This window comes from Carettochelys insculpta, chromosome 27 (assembly GCF_033958435.1).
Source record: "Carettochelys insculpta isolate YL-2023 chromosome 27, ASM3395843v1, whole genome shotgun sequence".
Lineage (NCBI taxonomy): Eukaryota > Metazoa > Chordata > Testudines > Carettochelyidae > Carettochelys > Carettochelys insculpta.
Genome location: NC_134163.1, coordinates 11630477 through 11650268, shown reverse-complemented (window position 1 = coordinate 11650268; position 19792 = coordinate 11630477). Strand labels below are relative to the sequence as shown.

At 49.4% G+C, this 19792-nt stretch overlaps 1 protein-coding gene across 1 annotated transcript; it reads right to left on the bottom strand.

Annotated features, from left to right (window-relative positions):
- Positions 1-5336: 5336 nt before the first annotated feature.
- CDC34 (cell division cycle 34, ubiquitin conjugating enzyme) lies at positions 5337-19625 on the bottom strand. The gene is made up of 5 exons (XM_074978480.1): positions 19304-19625; positions 11896-11982; positions 10605-10702; positions 10017-10151; positions 5337-6421 (listed from the first exon to the last, which is right to left on the bottom strand). The coding sequence occupies exons 1-5, from the start codon at positions 19478-19480 to the stop codon at positions 6208-6210; spliced, it is 711 nt and encodes a 236-aa protein (XP_074834581.1). The 5' UTR covers positions 19481-19625; the 3' UTR covers positions 5337-6207.
- Between the last annotated feature and the right edge of the window lie 167 nt (positions 19626-19792).

The window sequence follows — 19792 nt, the reverse complement described above, 5'->3', positions numbered from 1 at the left end:
GTGGCGGCTCTTACAGGGGTCAGGGGAGGGCTGTGGTAGCAGAGTTGCTGGCTGATGGGGCTCCCCTCCCCACATCTGGCAGGGCAGGGGCTGAGGACCTGGAAGTGGTTTGGCTTTGGGGCAGGGAGACTACTTACCTGTGACCAGTGGCCTGTAACATGCAGAGTCCCAACTCCAGCTGGCCGCTCTCTTACAGGTGCGGCTGCCACCCTGTGGCCACTTTGCAGAATCACCGTCCCCACCCTTGCCGCAATCAGTTGACAGAAATCTTCCAACTTCTGTCCCCATCTGGCTGTAATGTAGTCATAGCCCTCGGGAGGCCCATGGTAAAACCACGGCAGTAGGCAACCTAGTGTCTGCAGAACTGGGGCTGAACGAGATGTGGAAAGTAGAAATATGTCTAGAAACCCAGATATTTGCAAAGACACAGGAAAGTTTTTAAAAATTCACGTAGAGTCTGTAAAAATAAAGCAAGGAGGAAAAAAAAAGGGGGGCAGCTGAGGCATTGCAGCTTTGAGCCACCACCCACGTGATGGGCTAAGAAAGGATGACCAAAGAAAGGAAAACACAAGATAATTCTTGAGCATTTCATGGGCAGATCTCCAGGCATTTTACACCCAAATTAAGTCCCACAGCTCACCCTTTTTTCTCTGCTATTTTCAGCATGCTAACTTGCTCAAAGCCCTTGTTATCTCCTGCCCTTTGTGGGTTTGGTGCATGGCTTTCTGACCATCCCCCTCCAGCGTTTAGGAACTCCATTACCCACTTCTCACCAACCTAAAAGCTCTGAGAACATGCCAGTGTCCACCTGTTCCTCTGGAATGATTCGAAAGTGCCCCACAAACAATACATAGCAGCACAATGCTGAAATGCAGCCATTTCTGGGGTGGCGTGCCAGGGCCAATTTCCTAATGAAGCTTCTTGTTCAAGACCCCCTGCCCTTAAGAGAGGCAATGTGGGGTCTGGTGCTCCTAAAGAGCAAACAGGACCTGTGCTTTGCCTTTTTTTTTTTTTTTTTTTTTAATTTAAAAAGGATTTCCTCTGAAAAATTAAGAGCAAGGATTGTCTCTTTGTTCTGACTGTACAAACCCCTATCAGCACCGTGGGGTCAGGCTCCAGGCACTATCATAACAAAAACAAGCACAAGGCTCCTCGAGACCCACTTGATGTGGCCTGGAGGGAGGTGGGCAGGGCTGAACAGATCCAGCTGCAACTGGACTCCATCCTTGGTCCCAGGGAGTTGCTCCGGCCCAGAGTGGATGGAACACTCACCCTAAGCAATCTTCTATTTCTCTCGGCTCCACCTCTTTTTCTGCTGCCCTCTGGAGACGCTCCAAACTGGGACAGTCCTAGATGAGCAGGCAAGAGGCCCGCACAACTTTCCCAATGATGCAGCAACAAGGGACAATGACCAGGCCCCGCCCCCACTTTGTGAAGGGCCATAGAGGGATTTGCTTGTCTTCTCCCAGGGAGGCATCATGATCAGTTTGTTGGCTCTCCCTTTCCATGAGTAACTGGGAGGAGACTTTAGTTCCAGCATCAGGTTACCAACCGGGGGGAAAGTCAGGGACAGTTTTCAATGAGACTAGCTGGAGACAGGCAACAGAATCACAGTCCCACTGAGGGAACAGTGTCCATCTGTCCTGGAATGATTCTGGAGCATGTCACAAATAATATATGTGCAGCACAAGGCTGAAATGCAGCCACTGCTGGGGCGGCATGCCCAGACTAATCATGAAACTTCTAGCGAGGGAAACTTCCAGGACAAGCCCACTGCCCTTATGAGCGGAAAATGTAGGTGCTGAGGGGGAACAAATCTAACTGTGGGCCAGGACCCATTCTACTAGATGCCGTGTGCACACACCACTGAGCTATCCAGTTTGCAGAGGAAGGTTGCATTTTTGTGGTTAAGGCACTGGACTGAGAGCCAGGAGGCCTGGGCCCAATTCCCAGCTGCACCAGTCTTCCTGGGTGACTGCTGGCAAATCACTCACCCCGCCTCGGTTTCTCCATTTGTAAAAGGAAGATTATCCTGCCTTTGCTATTTAGCGTGTAAACTCTTTGGGGGGGCAGAGACTACGTACTAGGCCTTCGAAAGCAACCCCACTGCCCCCCCCCACGTCCAAGTTGAGTGGCTCAAGGGGGGCAGAGCCTGTACACCTCTCGAGGCTGGCCCAGGTCAGGGATACACAACACAGGCACACTAGATATGCTTGGGAGCAAAACAAATCCCCGTAGCACTATTAGGCACTGCTAAGGTGGATTAGGGTCTGCACTGGCACGTAGCCAGCAGAATTTCTGGCTTTACTTGGGCAGGTTTCAACTCCTGTTGAGAGACCTGAAACTCAGCCCTGCAGGACACAACATGCCTGCCCTTGAGTATTTTTTGTACCTGCGAGGGAGATGGAGGCAGGAGATGGGAACATACCCAAACCTACTGGGGACCACTTTACCCTCTCTGGACATCCAAGAACAGCTTTAAAAGTAGTCAGTCATTCTTCCTGAAAAGAACGTTACCACAAGATTACCAAGGGAAACATCTGAACTGGAATCCACATCTGGAGTACTGTGTCCAGTTCTGGGCCCCCATTTATAGGAAGGATGTGGATACACTGGGGAGGGTCCAGCGGAGGGCGACCAAAATAATTAGGGGGCTGGAGCATATGACTTATGAAGAAAGGTTGAGGGAACTGAGACTGTTTAGTCTGCACAAGGGAAGACTGAGTGGGGACTTGATAACTTACCGAAGGGAGGTTGCAGAGAGGCTGGAGAAAGGCTCTTCACAGTGGTCACGGATGGCAGAACACGGAACAATGGTCTCAAGTTGTGGTTGGGAAGGTCCAGGTTGAACATTAGGAAAACTTTTTCACTAGGAGGGTGGTGAAGCACTGGAATGGTCTATCCAGGGACATAGTGGAGTCTTCATCCCTGGAGGTGTTTAAGTCTCGCCTCGACAAAGCCCTGGCTGGGCTGATCTGATCGGTCTGGTCCTACCTCGGGCAGGGGGTTGGACTTGACGGCTTTTTTTGGTCTCTTCCAGCTCTATTGTTCTATGATTCATTTACAGATTGGACACCTTCACCCTTGGCCTGAATCTTAACTATCTTCTGCATTATAAGGGCAATTTCCCCATCTTTATGTTCACAGGAATGAGACAGATCCAACTTAAATTTGCTTCATTAACTGGTCCTACTAGTGATGGTTACGCCTTCCTCCCTTGCCCCCCCTCTGCAAACCCTGGATTCCATTTTTCCTCTCCCTTTTCACCTGAAATAGTAGGCTTTACCCACAAAAACTCTGACCCCCTGCATTTGTTAATCTCCCAGGTGCCACTGAACTGCTTGTCATTTGCAGGGAGGAGGCAGCATTGGAGACAGGACACTGCTACTGACTTGCGGCATAGCCCTGGGCAAGTTACTTTCTCTCCCTCTCTGCCTTAGCTTAGCCTTCAGAGACCGGGATATTTCCAGGTATTGCCCCCACTGGGGGCAGGGGGAACGAGGAGTCTGTCAGGGTTTGTGGAGTCTTAGGCAGTAGGTCACATCCCTTTCTCTTGCCAGCTCACTGCTAAAACAAGCTCTGTCACCAACCTGGGATAGCTCCCTTTTGTCCCACCAACCCGCTCTGCTCTAGGGAGGAGGAAGGGTGCAGGAGCAGGTGAGATGTGGGATCTGGGAGGTATGGGGCACTTACCTGGTGCAGCTCCTGGAGGGAACAGGTGGTTCTGTGCAGCTGTGCTTGCCAGCACTGCCCCTTCCGCTCCCATTGGCTGTGATTCCTGGCCAATGAGAGCAACAGGGTGGAGCCTGCTGCCAAATGCTGCTAGTGATTGCTCACACAGCTCCAATGGGAAGAGCAGAGGGGAAATCACAATGTGCAGAGCCCCAACATGCAGGGGCTTCAGTGGCTGCAGCCTGGGGCTCCTCTTAGCCCAGGGTGTGGGCTGCAGCCCCTAATGCCTCTCTCTCTCTCTCTTTGCCATTAAAGGTCACGTTATCAAACTTCCTCTCCCCCCGCAAGCAGCCCTATTCTTCCAGCCCCTGGAATCTGGGCAGTTCAGTTCCCAGAGACGGGTGAAGACTGCCACCTGCAGGACAGCACTGGATCCCGGATGGTTCGAGTTCTGTCCTGCCTCTGCCATGAGAGACAGCACACACCAGGACTCCATAAATCTCAATTTCAGCATCTACGTTTTCGAGTTAAGACCTTTCCCCAGCTGCCTGTGCTACCAACTCAGCCTGGGACGCGAGAGACATCAGCTTCTTTCTCCATGTCATCTCCAGCACAGAAGGTGATGTATTCAGCAGCGAGGAGTCAATTTTGCTGGGGATGCCAGTGGGAGGGGAAGTAGAATCCAATTTACTCTTCCATAGCCATCTGTGGTCTGTAGTAGCCTGAGGTAGCAAGTAAGCACAGTTGTGTGTTCAGCCCAAGAGGCCCCCAGCTTTGAAGAATCTGTAACTCAAGGCCCCGCTTCACAAAAATACTTCAGCACATACCTGGTCCTGCTGGCTGGAATTACTCAGATGTGGACAGCTTCATGAAATTATAACCTGTAGGGGACCACTTTAACCTCCCTGGACAGCCAGTAAAGACTTTAATAGCCATCCTTCTACAAAAGAATCAAAAGCCCTCGATGGCAAAGGGAAACAGCTCAAGTGGAGCTCATTTGCAATAAGGAACTTAACTGGTTAACACAATCACGCCGGCTGATCACCCTGATTAACAATGGATAGTACCTTCCTTTGCAGTAATTTCCTTACATATTTACCTGCTTTTGCATTTCCACGTTAGTTTACTTGATGAACTGTGTTTTATGCACAAAAGCTTATGCCCTAATAAATATATCAGTCTCTAGCAGGTGCTGGTCAGTTTCCTGTCTCCTGTGAGTGGCAGGCGGTGGAGAACCTGGCTCTGGGCTGCCCAGCCCTGCAGCACTAGTCAGTTTCCCCACTCCTGCCAGTGGCAGAAGCTGCCACCTGGCTGCCCACAACTCACAGGAGCTGGAAAACTGACCAGCACTGGTGCACTGGTCAGTTTCCCGACTCTCAAGTATCAGGCAGCCCAGAGCCAGGCGCCAGATCCCCGCCACTCACAGTCACATTAACCTGAGATGCACATAACTTGAGTGCACATACCTTGGGGTTCTACTGCACTTTGGTTACCTAAATCCTTTTCCAATTCACTCAGGGCAGCTTGTGCTGTGTACTGCAGAGATGCCACTTCTCCTTCCAGTCCTACTCTTGTCATGGCCATGCAAGGCTTGACTTAAGTCCCCAAACCCGAGAGGCAGATCACCAAATTATGCTGAGGCAGCATATGGTCACACGCCTACTCCCTTAAGTACTTTATTAAATACATTGCAAAAAACAAACCAAAACAGAAGCCAAAAGATTGAAAATTAACCCCCCAGCCCAGTTAAGAACTAAAAACTCCCTCCCCCAACCCCAGGCTTGTCAGTGCAGCCCTGAAGTTCTGCCCTGGAACACTCTTCACTTCTCCCCATCCCTGCTAGTTTTTCCACACAATGCTCCACTGTCCAAGCTTGGCAACTGCAGAAGAGAGGCTCTGTGTAGAGCAGCAGAAAGGTGCTGGGGAATAAGTGAGCTACTTAGCCACTAATGCTGGCTGGGCAGCCATTCGAGCCTAGTACTCTCTGCTGGCCTGGCTCTGTATCAAACAGCTGAAACTTTAGAAGTAAGCGCAGAGGGAGAGGGAACCAGGTACCACTATGATCCGCCCTACTGACTGACTGATAGCGTGCAGGAAGCTAGTCATAAGCACACACACTTTTCCCCAATTTCTCCACCTTTCATTAATGCTGCTAACTCCCAGAAACCATTTCCCCTGTGCTGGATTTAAGACAAAGACACACATCCCCAGGTACCACACATGATTTGTCACACCTGTCTGTCACTGTCTGCTTAGTGTAACCAGGCTTGCTAAGTTCCCAGCTCAAGGTGGATTTGTAATTGCTCTATGAATTCTGCCCCCAGCCTCCCACCGCCTCACCCCAGCCCATGGAAGTTTATAAAACAGGGTTTTTACAAAGACAGTTGTGGTTTTTCCTTTACAGCAGAACAGTCTCCCTGTGAGGTAGAGAGTTAGTTTCAGGGCTGACAGATCGTAAATTCAAGCCAGTTTGTATGTCCTAGTTGAGGTAAAATTCAATAGTTTATGATAAGTTTTGTGATTGCCAGGAAGGCGTCAGGATTCCTCGTTGCCAGAATCATCCTCATCACCATAGCAACTGTCTGCCTCCTCCTCCTCCATCTCATCATCCTCGTAGTAGTCGTCGTAGAAGAGGTCTGAGCCTTCATCTGGGGCGGGAGTCTTGGTCTTCACACAGTACTCTGCCAGCGTGGTGGGGACCTTCACTCCATCCCTTTCAGCATCCACCTTGGTTCCTAAGACCTGCTTCCTGAAAAGGGAAAGGAGCAGATGAGAACAGGGCAAAGACACTGAGCAGCTATCCCCTCAACGTGTGAAGGCTAAGAGGTGCCAGCCTGCTAGCCCTGGAGGCTAAAGTCCTCTACAGAGCTGGACGTGCTTCTCTCATTCTAGTGTTAATGGGTACTGATCCATGGTCACGTCTCCAGAGATCAGGAGTAGAGTATGATGCAGGCATGAGATGGGTGTGGAGATACCTTTTAGTCATTTATTGCTCTGTATCAGCAGCTCTTATCAGGCCTGACATCACTCCACCTAACACGCTGCCATAATCTGCATCTAAACTGTGTCCTGTGAGCTGCGATTGGAAAACCAGTAGCTCACTGATCATTAGTACTCTTGTACAGTGTCCGTACAAGAGTCATACAAGTGATGAATATAGGCTAGAATTAAGTTTGGTAAGCAATACATAAGCTCAATTTCCCTTACACAAAGGAACATGTATTTGTCTGGCCAGCCTGGTTGTCAGGCAAAGGTAAAAAAGGTAAAGCCATCAACCTAAGGAGAGCCTCCAGAAGCAGCACCTGAGGTCTAAACCTCTAATGAGAAGTAATTAAATCAACTAATTAATAATACAGTAAATATTCTATGCAACATGTAACCAGGAAGGTCTCTTATGAAAGCTAATGACACATTGGAGATGACTGTCACAGTGAAATCTATGAATGAACACTATGAGGAAACATCAGTACTCAATATCACACCTTAGAAACTGACCAAACACAGGGAAGAAAGAGGCTCTCCCTCACCATACCCCGGACAGGAAGGAAGGCAGCTACCTACCTGTCTCTAATGAAATTAAGCAAGGTGTGACCAAAACCAAAGCAAGATCAATTTACAGACGAATCAGCAGGGAGATAGCAAGTCCCTAGACAGACAAAACCAACAGGAGGAAAACACAGGGAGAGAAGAGGCCATCTTGGCACAAGGGACCAGACCAGAGCTCTTGCAAACTAAGGATGGGTCCTAAACCCGAGAAGGATGAAGTCTTTGGGGCCTGACACCTGCTGGGGCAAGGATCTTTCCACCTAGGAAGACAAGAGAAACCAGCACCCAGTAGTTCTGTGGAAGTTCCTGACCAGGAATCACCCATCGGTTGGAAGACATCCATCTTGAACCAAGACTGATTTGGTAAGTCTCGGTAACTAGTAAAATTTTTTACTGTAACCAATTCTACCTTTATTTCTTTTACCTGTCATCACTTATCCTGTGTTCTATTAGTAAACTTGTTATATTTACAATAAGCCAACCTAGTGCTGAATTTGGACTAAAGGGATTGGTGCTTCCAGTTAATATGCCAAGCTTTCCAGTACTCACTCTTGGCAGGAGCAAACAAACCTTACTACTTCTGAGTAGTCCAGGAGAGGGCTGGAGCTCTTGGGGCAGATGGTTTGGAGGAAATTCAGGTCTTGGAGTATTTTGGGGGCAGACTGGTAGAAACTAGAGTGTAGCTGTGGGGTAACAAGCAGGCTGCCGGATTCAGAGGCTGTGTCTACAGTAGGTAAAGTAAGTTGACTGCAGATCACAATTGCTGTAGGTAGAATTGTGTGAGCTAGAGTCAACATCTCTCTGCTCGGTTTAGCTGGCCGTCCCTAGTGAAGAAAGTCGGGGGGAGTTTCTCCAACTGACCTCTCTTACTCCTTGCATCTGGCGAGAAGTACAGAGGTCAACTGCCACCTCTGAGAGATTGATTTTGCACATCCCTACCAGATGCGTGAAACTGAAAACTGAAAGATCAACCCTGAGCCAGCCGATCTTCTGGGTTGGCGTAGACTTAGGCACCGTTGCTTATACAGGTCTGCTTATCGCACAGAGGCTACGTCTACATTTACAAAAAAAACTTCAAAATGGCCATGCTAATGGCCAAATCGAAGAATACCAATGAGGCGCTGAAATGAATACTCAGTGCCTCATTAGCGTGCTGCTGGCTGCTGCACTTTGAAAGTGCCACGTTTTGCTTGCCCGTGGCTCGTCTACAGGGGGGTGCTTTTCGAAAGGACCCTGCAAACGTTGAAATCCCCTTATTCCTATCAGCTGAAAGGAAGAAGGGGATTTCTATGTTTGACGTGTAGACGAGCCACAGGCATGCTAGTAAGGCGCTGAATATTCATTTTGGCACCTCATTAATATTCTTCAATCTGGCCATTAGCACGGCCATTTCGAAGTTTTTCATAAGTGTAGACACTGCCAGAGACTCAGCACATGTTTGTTTGCTGGCTGAGAGCATCCAGAAAAGAGAGCGAGCAGCAGAGCCTTTTAAGGCATTCAAGGTTACAGGGCAGGTGGCAACAACCGCTCACTGGCCTGGGTTGCACCCCAGAATGTTCCAATGAGGCACAGCGTAAAGGTGTCTGCCGTGGACATCTATCTGTCAAGAACCCTAATTTAATATCTGTAACTGAATGAAGCAGTGTCATTTCTGACAGTGCCATGCCAAATAACACCTTGTGAGCTGTCCAGAGCAGGGCCTGTTTGCTTTCAGAGCTCCGATCCATCTCTCTAGACAATGCCACAATAAAAAGAACCAAGCCCAGACACTAAGGCTGTGGCCACACTTGGCCAAATCTTCAAAATGGCCATGTTAATGGCCAAATCGAAGAATACAAATGAGGTGCTGAACTGACTATTCAGTGCCTCATTAGCATTAACACACTTCTGGCCGCGGCACTTTGAAAGCGCCACTTTCAAATGTGCGTGGCTTGGCACCACTACACGGGGGCCCTTTTTGAAAGGGCCCCACACATTTTGAAATCCCCTTATTCCTCTCAGCTGAAATGTGCACGGTCCTTTCAAAAAGGACCCTGTGTAGCGGCGCCTGAAGTGCCAGGGCCAGAAGCGTGCTAATGCTAATGAGGTGCTGAATATTCAATTCAGTGCCTGATTAGTGTTCTTCGATTGGGCCATTAGCATGGCCACTTCGGAGATCTGGCCAAGTGTGGCCACAGTGTCAGTGTGTGACTAAGGTGAAAATGCTTCCATCACTATTCCACCCCCAACACCTCCACATCTTCCATTTATTGGTGCTTCCCCAGCACCTTTCAGAGGCCAATTTCAATGCCTCAACATGCCTCCTGTTTTAATGTGAGGTACAGGGGAAGGGTAGAAGACTTGCTCTGGGCCCCTACACTAAGCCAAAGGGACTGAGTAAGGCTTGGATCCTAAGTATGCAGGCTCACACACAGCAACTTCCTCTCTAGACCACCACTTCATACCCTGCCCAGGTCCTTTGCTGTGCCTTCACCAGGCTGTGGGAAGAGCAGGAGCTATAGCTGAGATCTGTGCATGCTTCGGTCTCTGAAAAAAATCCATGTCTTATGTTAAAGAGTAGTCCCTGACCTGCCGGAGGCAGCAAGCTTTCATGATGTTAACCAAGGTGTGGCTGGACAGCACAGTAAACTACAGGAACAAGAATCACTCCTGCATTCAGTTATCTCACATGTGTTCGCCCCAAAGTCTGAGTGGGTCTATTTAGACAAACACACTGCAAGAAGGCAGTCCGTGCAAGATGCTCCTCTCTCTTCTTTAAATGCAAGTTTTGACAAGTCAGATCTCAGCTTGCCACGCACCTGATGATATCTGTGTACTCTCGGTCCTTCCCTTTGCTGTCCTTCCACTTCCTGTACATCACAGAGGCATCCACGTTTGCTGGTGAGAAGGTGTTGGGTTCATTGAGCAGCGAGATCACACTCAGAAGGATGGTCCTGGAAAACAGTCAATAAGCAGCTGGAAGCCAGGATGAGATCGGCTAAACTGCACCACCCAGACCTGACAGGGATTGGAAATCACAGTATCTTCTTGCATGGCATGAAGTTTAATAGAACATGAGCAGCAGCCACTTCTGCACATTACAATGATGATCACATCATAATTCCCAGGAGCAGGGTAGATACCGTGACTTTTGTAAGCTGAAGGAGAAATTGAATGCCACTTAGGAGGCAAACTGGTCCATGGTTCATGAAAGACCTGAATTCCTTTGCTAGCTGATGCCATCTTTCAACAGGGCTGGCATGCAGGCTTTAAGAGAAGCTGATTTGCCTTTGAACTTCAAAGGATATTAAGTCTGGGTAAACCCAGCCATTGCTTCCACCCTGTGCATCAGGTCCTCGAAGCATCTTGCATCCCACGCATTCCTCCCTCCCTCCTCCAGACCTTACCGTACATTCTGGGTGGGGTTCCATCGCTCGGAAGGCAGCTCCCCGCTCTGCGGGTCATCCACCGGGGGGTGGAGAATTGAAATGCAGACATCGCCCGTCTGAAAGCACAGAGAAAATCTGGTTACCCATGAGCCAATGCCCCAAGATTGGGCACTTCAAGCCATCTCCAGAGTAATTGATTTATCGTACCTGTTACCCTGTTTGCCTCCACGTTTTACTTCTAGGGTGGATGTGAGGAAAATGCCACCCAGTGACTTGACAAGTACCAAAGAATGGACAGCCAACTGTGGTTGCTAATGCCCAGAGAAAAGCCAGGTCAGTTTGGCCGTCCTATCTTCAACCACGTTTTGGCAAACAAGTCCCAGGACATGGACTTCAAAGCTCTCCTGGCCTCCCCTAAACCGGTAGTTAGGGTGGATTTCAGTGAGCCTGAAAGGTCTCCCGGGGAGAATGCAAGGCATCTTGCTGGGTCAGAGCCAAAGAACCTCCCCAGACTGGATGCTACTGAGATGTGCCTATGGGCTGAGCCAAATATGGCACCCTGTGGAGAGTCTTTAAGGAGATGTTCATGCCAATCACCCGTGTCGTGATTTAAAGCACTGATCTAAATCATACCCACTACCCATCTGCCAGCCCTTACGTGTACTGGAGACTGCCACAGCTGCTGCATGGCAGATAGGACAGATAATGGATGGGAGCAAATGACTTAGTAGTGGAATGACCATTGAATCATTTGCACAAAACACTGATTTCCTGGGACATTTGTAGAGCTGCTGCCCTAGGCCATATCCCCCAGGGCTCTGAGCAAGACTCAAGTATACACTGTTCCCTAGATACTTTCTGCAGTCAGCCACAACAGCTGCGCATTGGGAGTCTGCAGGTTGCTTGCTCACTCAGGGTCTCCCCACAGAGCTCACAGGGCATGATCACATCCCAGCCAGGCGCTGCTGGCAAAATTAAGTAATGGTGGCTGCAAGATTGGATAAACAACCTAATTCTGGAATGGATTCCAGGAAAGGAGATGATCTGTCCGAGACAAGCACGAGCCTGAGCGAGCTGCTGTGTTTTCAACACACCCCAAAATAGGTACATTTGGAGAATCCCAATGTATTTGCTTAACACACACACCCTCCACTACAAACCCCAGGATGGACCAACTCAGGCTGGTGTTTGATACAGCACTGTGGACAACACTCAAGTGCGATCGAGGGGGCTTGGTACCTCTGCAGCAGCTGAGCAGAAACTCAATCTGACCTGGGCTGCAGATGAGAAGACAGTCTGTGTGACCTACCTCGTAGATGTTAGGGTGCCACATTTTGGTCAGGAACCTAAAGGCAGGGGGTGAATAGGGATAATCAATAGGAAACCGGAGACGAGCCTGTGAAGAAACAAAAGATTTGTTAGAGGCAGGAGTGGGGTGTGTCATGGCCGTGCTTCTGGAGGAGCTGCAGAACTCCAGTCAAGTCTGTACAAAAAATACAGATGAGTTGTGAAAGCACACAGCCCAGGCATGCCCCACTGGCCCTCCGCACAAGACAGAAGACCTGCACACCCAACAAGAAATGACTGACTAGCCTTGTGCAGTGGGAGCACCAGTACCACTTCCTACACAGTGGCTAAATTCTAAGCTTCCAAATTCTCTTTTCTACAGCTGAGTGGGGGAGGAAGAATGGGTGAATGGTTAGAACACAGGCACAGAAAATTAGAATATTATTTACAGCTGAGTCATAGCAAGTCACTAACTCTCAGTGCCGCTTTTCCTACCTGTGAAGTGAAGATAATAGCTTCCCCGGATGGGGTGTATAAGTAGAAGGATATGGCCATTGCTCATAAGTAGACAGTGCTATGGAAGATCACATTACACCAGCTCAGAGGGCTTTAGGCACTTTCTACTGCCTCAGGCGATAACAGACCCCTGGAAATCCCTCTCCTTTGAGAGGTGGAGGTCAATCCCTGCAGCTCTAGTGGAACAGCTTCGTGTTGCTGCATGGAGGCCACGTTATCCCTACGAAAGGGGAACGTGCCTTGCTACTCAGCAATACTGGCTGATGAAAGAGGCATCCATACAGTGATAAGGTTTCCAGGAAGATATTTGAAGGAGCACTGGTGGTCAGAGCTCAGGTTAAGACTCAGAGCAGAGAGGCAAGGAGAGCTCCCAGGCTAGCACTTTTTGGCAGGGACCTTCCAGGGCCTTGCCTCCTTACCTAATCTGCTTCTGTGTATTCCCCATCACATCACTTCCCTCTTCAGGAGGCCTCAGCAGAGTACCAGTTCTCTGCCATTTCCCCAGCAAATGATTCCCTCTAACGCCCACGTTTTTTTCCCCAGAGGAGGGATGAGTCAGTGCTCAAGAGACTAGTTAGTGTAAGGGGGGAAAAAAACCCAGAACAAACCATGACACACTTATGGCGACGGACAGCAATGACAAAAGATACCAGCAAACTGTGACCCTCCAGATAGTGTTCTTGCTAAGCTGGCATGAGGGGTCTACCCACAGATCAGTTTTTCTCTTCAATTCTATGGAGGGGCACCATACCATGCAGCCTGGTAACTGGGTCAGGTTTGCTGGCAGTCAGTTTGTTTACTGCAGAGACAGCGAGCAACAAACTTTATTCCTGTGGTATTATAATTATAATAGCTTAAGGCAAGAACTTCAGGCTCTCTGTCTAACAAGTTCTTCTGGGTTAATTCCTTTAGAGACAGGAAATAGCTAAAGTGGCTTGAGCCTCTCCCCTTCATTTAGAAAGATGGACTCCACCATCCTAGATCAAGGTGGTCTCTCAAAAATCCTGCTGAAGTTTGGGTGAAAGCCTGCAGCTCCAGGTCTTCTTGTTCTTGCTCCACAGGCTGAAGTGAAACCAGGTTAAAGTGCAGACGAAGAAACAAACAGGAGATCAGCAGAGCCAGCACAGAAGTAGGTATATGAGTTGCTTTGTTTCAAAAGATCAATTCAGTCTAGGGCCTAGACACAGTTGGCCAGATCTAGTCAGGACTGAACAGTAATGGAAGTTTCTTCTTACTGCAACAAAGGGTCCTGTGGCACCTTATAGACTAACAGAAAAGTCTTCTTACTGGTGACTCAATGAGTACGAGGCCTTCATGTCACCCTCCTATTTGCGAGTCCATTAATGGGAAGCTGCATATCTGATTGCAGAAGGGGAAGGCACTGGTCGCTATTTGAGGAGTGAGGGCAGTTTATGTCGCTCTTTTCTCCTTGCCTGTGTTGCATTGGGACCTCTCGAATTGTGCCACCGCTTCATGGATTACTGCTCTCTATTGGGGACAGTTTTGGCCATACTTCTTCCATGTGTGCCATGTCCTTCAATAGCTTCCTCCGGCCCCCAGTGCTCCCCTGCCCTTCCTGCAACTCACAGGAAGGGAGACTAAGGTTGGGAATTAGGAAAAGTTTCCTGTCAAGGATGGTTAAACATTAGAATAAATTGTCTAGGGAGGTTCTGAAGCCACCATCATTGGAGATTCTTGAGAGCAGGTTAGAAAAACACCTCTCAGGGATGGTGCTTGGTCCTGCCCTGAATGCATGGAACTAGACTTGATCTCTTAAGGTTCCTTCCAGGTCTATGATTCTATGACTTAAAGCAACATTATAAACCTAGATTGTCTAAAACTTTTGAATGCTATAGCTACAGGTGGCATAAAGAAACTAGAATTGAAATGAAGAGAGTTTTGTTTACCTTTTACACAACTTCGAGAAACATTCCTGGATCAAACCAAGAAGTCCTGTGGCACTTACAGACTATCTGACAAAGCGGGTCTTTGCCCATGAAAGCTTATGCTCCAAAATATCCGTTAATCTATAAGATGTCACAGGACTTCTTGTTTTGGAAGATACAGACTAACTCGGCTACCTCCCTGATACCTGTCATCATTCCTAGATCAAGCATTTTGCTCTCTAGAGCAATATCATGTTAGGACCTTACTAGTTCTGTACAAAAATTAAATATCTCAGCAAGCAGGCAGTGCAGGCAAATTTCATCATTTTACAGACTAAAACTAAGGCACTTGCAGGGTATATAATAGAGTCAGGAACATAACTCAGGAATCCAGATCCCAGCCATGGTTTCCAAACAGTTTCCTTCCCAAATACAAGCACAGGCTGAACCTCTCTCATCCAGCACGCTTTCGTCCAGCAACATCCATGGTCTGGCATGATTTTGGTTAGCTGGATGTCCACTTATCATGGGTGTGACCAAGTTTCTCATCATCCCACAAAGGTTTTTTGTTTTTTTAAACAGCCAATAGTCCTGCCTCTCAGTGTTTTGTACAGTTACGTAGCTCTAATTTATCCCTCAATATCTTCTAATAGCCCAGTAAGCACTGCAATTGTTGGTAATGCTGCTACAGAATATTGACTTCCTATGGTTCAGCAAATTCTCTTGTTGGGCACTAGTGAGGCCCTGAGGGTGCGGGACTATAGAGGTTCAACCTGTAACAGCATAAACGAAAGAGCTGGAAGTGTTATATGTTGGTGTTGATAAAAGATCAGCAGTTTATTCAGAAGTTGCCTTAAAGGAGGGATGCACGAAGTGGGAAGCAGGCCCTCGGGGGGGGGGGGGGGGGGAGAGAGAGAGGGAAGGTGCGTTTGAGTATGAAATTTCGTAAGGGGGTACAGCATTATTGACTGCTGGGTCGCAGGCTCATTCATCATTAAAAATCAGAAAATATATTAGTTTGTGTGTGTGTGGATTCACATTTATATACTGATCAATAAAGTTTTACATTCTACAAACTTATTTTCTTGCTCATGCTGAAAGGGTTTTTTTCATATGAACATAACCACAATTTCCAGCAGTTTGGATAATATTAGACAGGTTGTGGGGCCCAGCTAATTAAAGTGGGGCTCAACATAAAAGGTTTGCTGACATCTGCTTTAGAGGATAAATGCAGAAGCCAAGGAGTCAGACAAGTTAAGAGCTGCCAGGAAATAAATAAGATCTTAGGCTGATCTAATACCATGAATGTTGGACCATCCTGGGACAGACATGGTGTTCCTGAAGTGTTGTTCTAGTTGTGTCAGTCCCAGGTTATTAGCAAGACCAGATGGTATCTTTATTGGACCAACTTCTGCTGGTAAGAGAGAGAAACTGAGCTTTAACAGAGCTCAGATCTGGGAAACCTACACAGATTGTCACAGCTAAATACAAGATGGAACAGATTGTTTGGCAGTGGCAGTTAACACATTCCAGGGGGCCATTCAGGGTGAAGTGGCACATTCACACCCATCTTGTACTGTAATAGGGAGAAGTGAAGTGCAGAGGTGGGGAGGGAGAGAGAGGCTGTTAGTGGTTACAGACTGTTCCACGGTCCCTGCACTTGCCACCTCTCCCTACCAGCATTCCCCACCAAGAAGTAGGTGTGTGAAACACACTGGCTAAGCACAGTCAGCGAACTCTCACAGGGCTATTGCTCCCAATCCAATTTATTAACATGAAGCAAAACAGCCTTACCCTCAGTGTGATAGCACTCAGACAAAAATAGCTCAAAGCACTAACCCCAGGTGAGCAGCTATAGCATGTCTGCACAAAACCACCACCCCATACAGAAAAGCTAGTTTTGAAACCCAGAAATCTGTTAAGTCTATTGGTGAAAGCTGAGGCTAGAAGAGCCAAGTTTGAGCACAGCTACCAAAAGTCCTATGTGCCTCAGTCCCCTGATCTGCAGAATGGGATAGTGTCTTCCTCCAGTACAGCTTAGCTGCCTGTAAGCTACTTGCAGATCCTCAGCTGTTGTGGAGAATTGGAGCTTTGTGACTAATGCAAGTTGACTTAATCCCTAAGAATAACCAACCCCCCATTGAGAAAGACCACGCAAAAAACTGGCAGGGGTGCATACTTCAAATGCTAAAAATAAATCCCTCTGAATTTTGCACATCAGTCCAGGTCTCTAGCAAACCAAGCTGTCATGATGCAATCTCACTCACAGGCATTAGAAACAGGGAATCCAAGGATTAAAGTGGGCCAGGGAGACAGATTTTCACTCATCTTTCTGAGTGGGGGGTGAAATCACATGCACAGCAGTGTTTGGGAAGCCAAGCAACACCCCTGCCAAGTGTACCCTTCCCTTGAGAGCCAGGACTCCAGTCTGTCAGCACTCAGACCTTCCACATGTCCCACGTACAGAGAGCCATACAGTAAAGATGCAGAGTTCCAGTGATGTCACTGTCCAAGATGGGGGTGATGCCCCAGGCCTGTGGGGATTTCCAGAGGCAGGTAGAGGAGTACCAGCACCAAAACAGAGCACTCAGCTCTCAGAAAGGACTGCACAACCACAGCAGATGAAATGGAAAGATTAAGGTTTACGATGTGCTTTGCATTGGAGTCCCTGGGGTCCCATACATGAGAGTTGGAAGGTAAAGCCTGTTAAGGGGTAGCGCCAACTAAAAGTGCTTCTGGCTCAGTAAAATAATCCTGTTCCAATGAGCAACATAGTCTCAGCCCATGGCTGCCTCTGCGGTCCCAGGCCCATAATCCCAACACAGGCCCCATTCAGGAAGGTTATCATAGATGATATTTAGGACACTTCTGTAATTACAACATGAACATCACTCGATGCTACCTTACTGGGCCACAGGGTAACAGCCATTAAAAGATTAGTGTAAAACAAAGAGACATCTGCTTTGCCACACTGGATTCCAACAGATTCCCTATCCAACCCGCAAAATGGACCTGAATTTGATCCACTGTTCAAATGTCTCTCTCTATTATCCATCGCTCTTCTCTGCCAAACTCAATCCTCAAACACAAATTAGGTCTTGTGTCTTAGAACACTGCACAACTGTGAGGAGAAGGGGGATTATTACTGAGTCTACTATCCCTTCAAATATAGCACCAACTTGCCTTCAAGCACAGCCCTTTCACTATCCTGTTCTCCAGGAGGCAGAAAGAGGGGTGAAAATAGGAGAAGTTGGGATTTAGAAATAAGATTTTTAGAGCTATATATTGTTCTGCCCGCCCTGCACCCACTCTACAGATCCAAGCTCTAGCCAGGAACAGCATTCTGAAATAATCCCCTTTGTTGTGCTAGAGGGGATCAGAACAAAACCTTCCAGAGACAGAAAGTTCACAAGAAGAGGATCATAGCAAAGTGCTGTTGCTTTCAAGTAACAAAGCATGTGGACATTAACACAAGTTCAAGAAGTCGTCATTGTCTTGCCCCCACTATACATGTATACAAGATGTCTAGTGACTGTGGATCAATGTATTGGACTAGAAGACTCGGGTAAAATGGGGAAAGCAAAAGCTGCTGAAACCAGTGTTTCCGAGAGGAGCCATGAGAGCCTCATGCTGACAGCCCAGGTAGGAAGTCCCACAGGGGCAGGCTACGTTAATCTGTAAACTTTAAAAAACTACAAGCAGTCCTGTGGCACCTTAGAGACTAACAAATCAGGCCATGTGATTTCGTGGGTTTTACTCACAAAAACTCATGACCTAATAATTCGTTTGTCTCTAAGGTGGCACAACTGCATGTTGTTTTCAAAGCCTGGGTAGGGATAGTCAAGTCCCATCGTGACTGGGTGGAGACCCATTTACAGTTTACACTGCAAACCTGGAATTGCAGTGCCAGATTTGCCTGCCCTGGCACTGGGAAAAGGAGCCTGTCAGGTTCTTGGGCACAGATGACCTTAGGTTGACTCACTCCCTGTGCTCATTTTCACCCAGCGATCCCCAAGATCAAAAGAGGATGAATAAGGGAATGGAGCAGCTTCCCATATTGCACAATAGACTTAATATTTACATACACACCTCTGCATGACAGGCAGGACACCCCCCACATAACCCGCAGGGTCACGGCTAAAATAATATCCCACCCTCCTTCAGAGGTGCTGGAACCAAACTGGAATCTCTGTATACAATGGAAAGCACTTCAAGCTAGGGGGTGCTGCACAACCCCACAGAGCCCCAATTCCAGCACCTATGCTCTCCTTCCCCTGGGAGAAGCACCTATACTCTGTCAACGAGGAGCACACCGCTAGGCCAGAACTACTCTCCTCCCCAGACTGGGCCTGAGTCCTTTGTCTCCATCTTGGAGCAGGGCTGCCGAGGGTGTGACGATACCAGCAGACCCTTGCACCCCCTACAGGAGAGCAGCAGCCCTCCAAATGACAGAGACGGAGTAGCTTCTATCGCGGATGGCAACAGAACAGCTCCTCTACCCAGGGATCGGGCGGGGAGCAGGTCTCCAACAAAACTGCTGGGAATTAAGGCCCCCACCCCGGGGAAGGGATTACCAGGGAAAAGCCCATACCCACCCCAACTGGATCGCGCCGCCCCCGCCCCAGCTCCCTCGGGTAAGTCCCTCGCCTGGGAGCTGCCCTGCCACCACCCGCCTCCCCCGCACCCCCAAGATGCCCCCACATCGCGCTCGCCAGAAAAACCCCTCCAGCTTCCGCAGCCGCCTCCGACCCTCCCGCGCGCAGGGGACCCCTCGGGAAGGCCCAGAGCGCGGGACCCCTCCGAATCACCGCTCACCGCGCCAGAGACCCCCCCACCCCCCGGGGAACCCCCCACGGACAAGGCCCCTCGCTGCAGGGCCCCAACCGATCGCCGTGGAACAGCCCCTCGCAGGCCAGGCCAGGCCAGGCCAGGCCAGGCCTCTAACCTCCCCGTGGCGGCCCCCTCCCCCACCCGGGACAATGCCCCTCAACAGACCAGCCCCGCCCCCCACGCCGGGCCCCCGCTCACCTTGAAGTACCCGCCCTCGTAGTGGGTGTTGGGGGGTCCGAAGATCGCCACCTCCCAGTTGTACAGGTCGCCCTCGTCCACCAGGGTGACCCGGAACCCCTCGACGGGCTCCTCCTGCAGCCCCTTCAGCTCCAGCAGCAGCGCCTTCTGCGAGCTGGGCACCAGCGGCCGGGCCATGCCGACAGCCGGGGTAGGCCGCGGAGAAGCCGGGGAGTCGCCTGAGCGGGGCGAAGGGCGGGCGGGATGGACGGATGGCGCCGGGCGGGCCGCACTTCCTACGGCTGAGGGACCGAGCCGCTCGCTCGCTCTCGCGGGGCACGACGGGATCGGTAGTTCACTGGAGGGGGCGGGCAGACCCCGCCCAGAGCGCTCACGCCAACCTATGGGAGGCTCACGCTCTGGGCGTGGGGGGGGGGGGGCGGGGCGGGAGATGAGGCCGCCCGCTGAGGACTCCAGCTCCCAGCAGCCTTTGCGAGGGAGGTCGGGATT

Bases quoted from the DNA above. Each gene is read 5' to 3' on its own strand.
- CDC34 (XM_074978480.1), bottom strand. From the start codon at position 19,480: ATGGCCCGGCCGCTGGTGCCCAGCTCGCAGAAGGCGCTGCTGCTGGAG. The intron at 10,152-10,604 runs GTAAGGTCTGGA...ACTGTTTTCCAG, and splicing joins AACCCCACCCAGAATGTACG to GACCATCCTTCTGAGTGTGA. The intron at 6,422-10,016 runs GTGCGTGGCAAG...TTCCCTTTTCAG, and splicing joins GAGTACACAGATATCATCAG to GAAGCAGGTCTTAGGAACCA.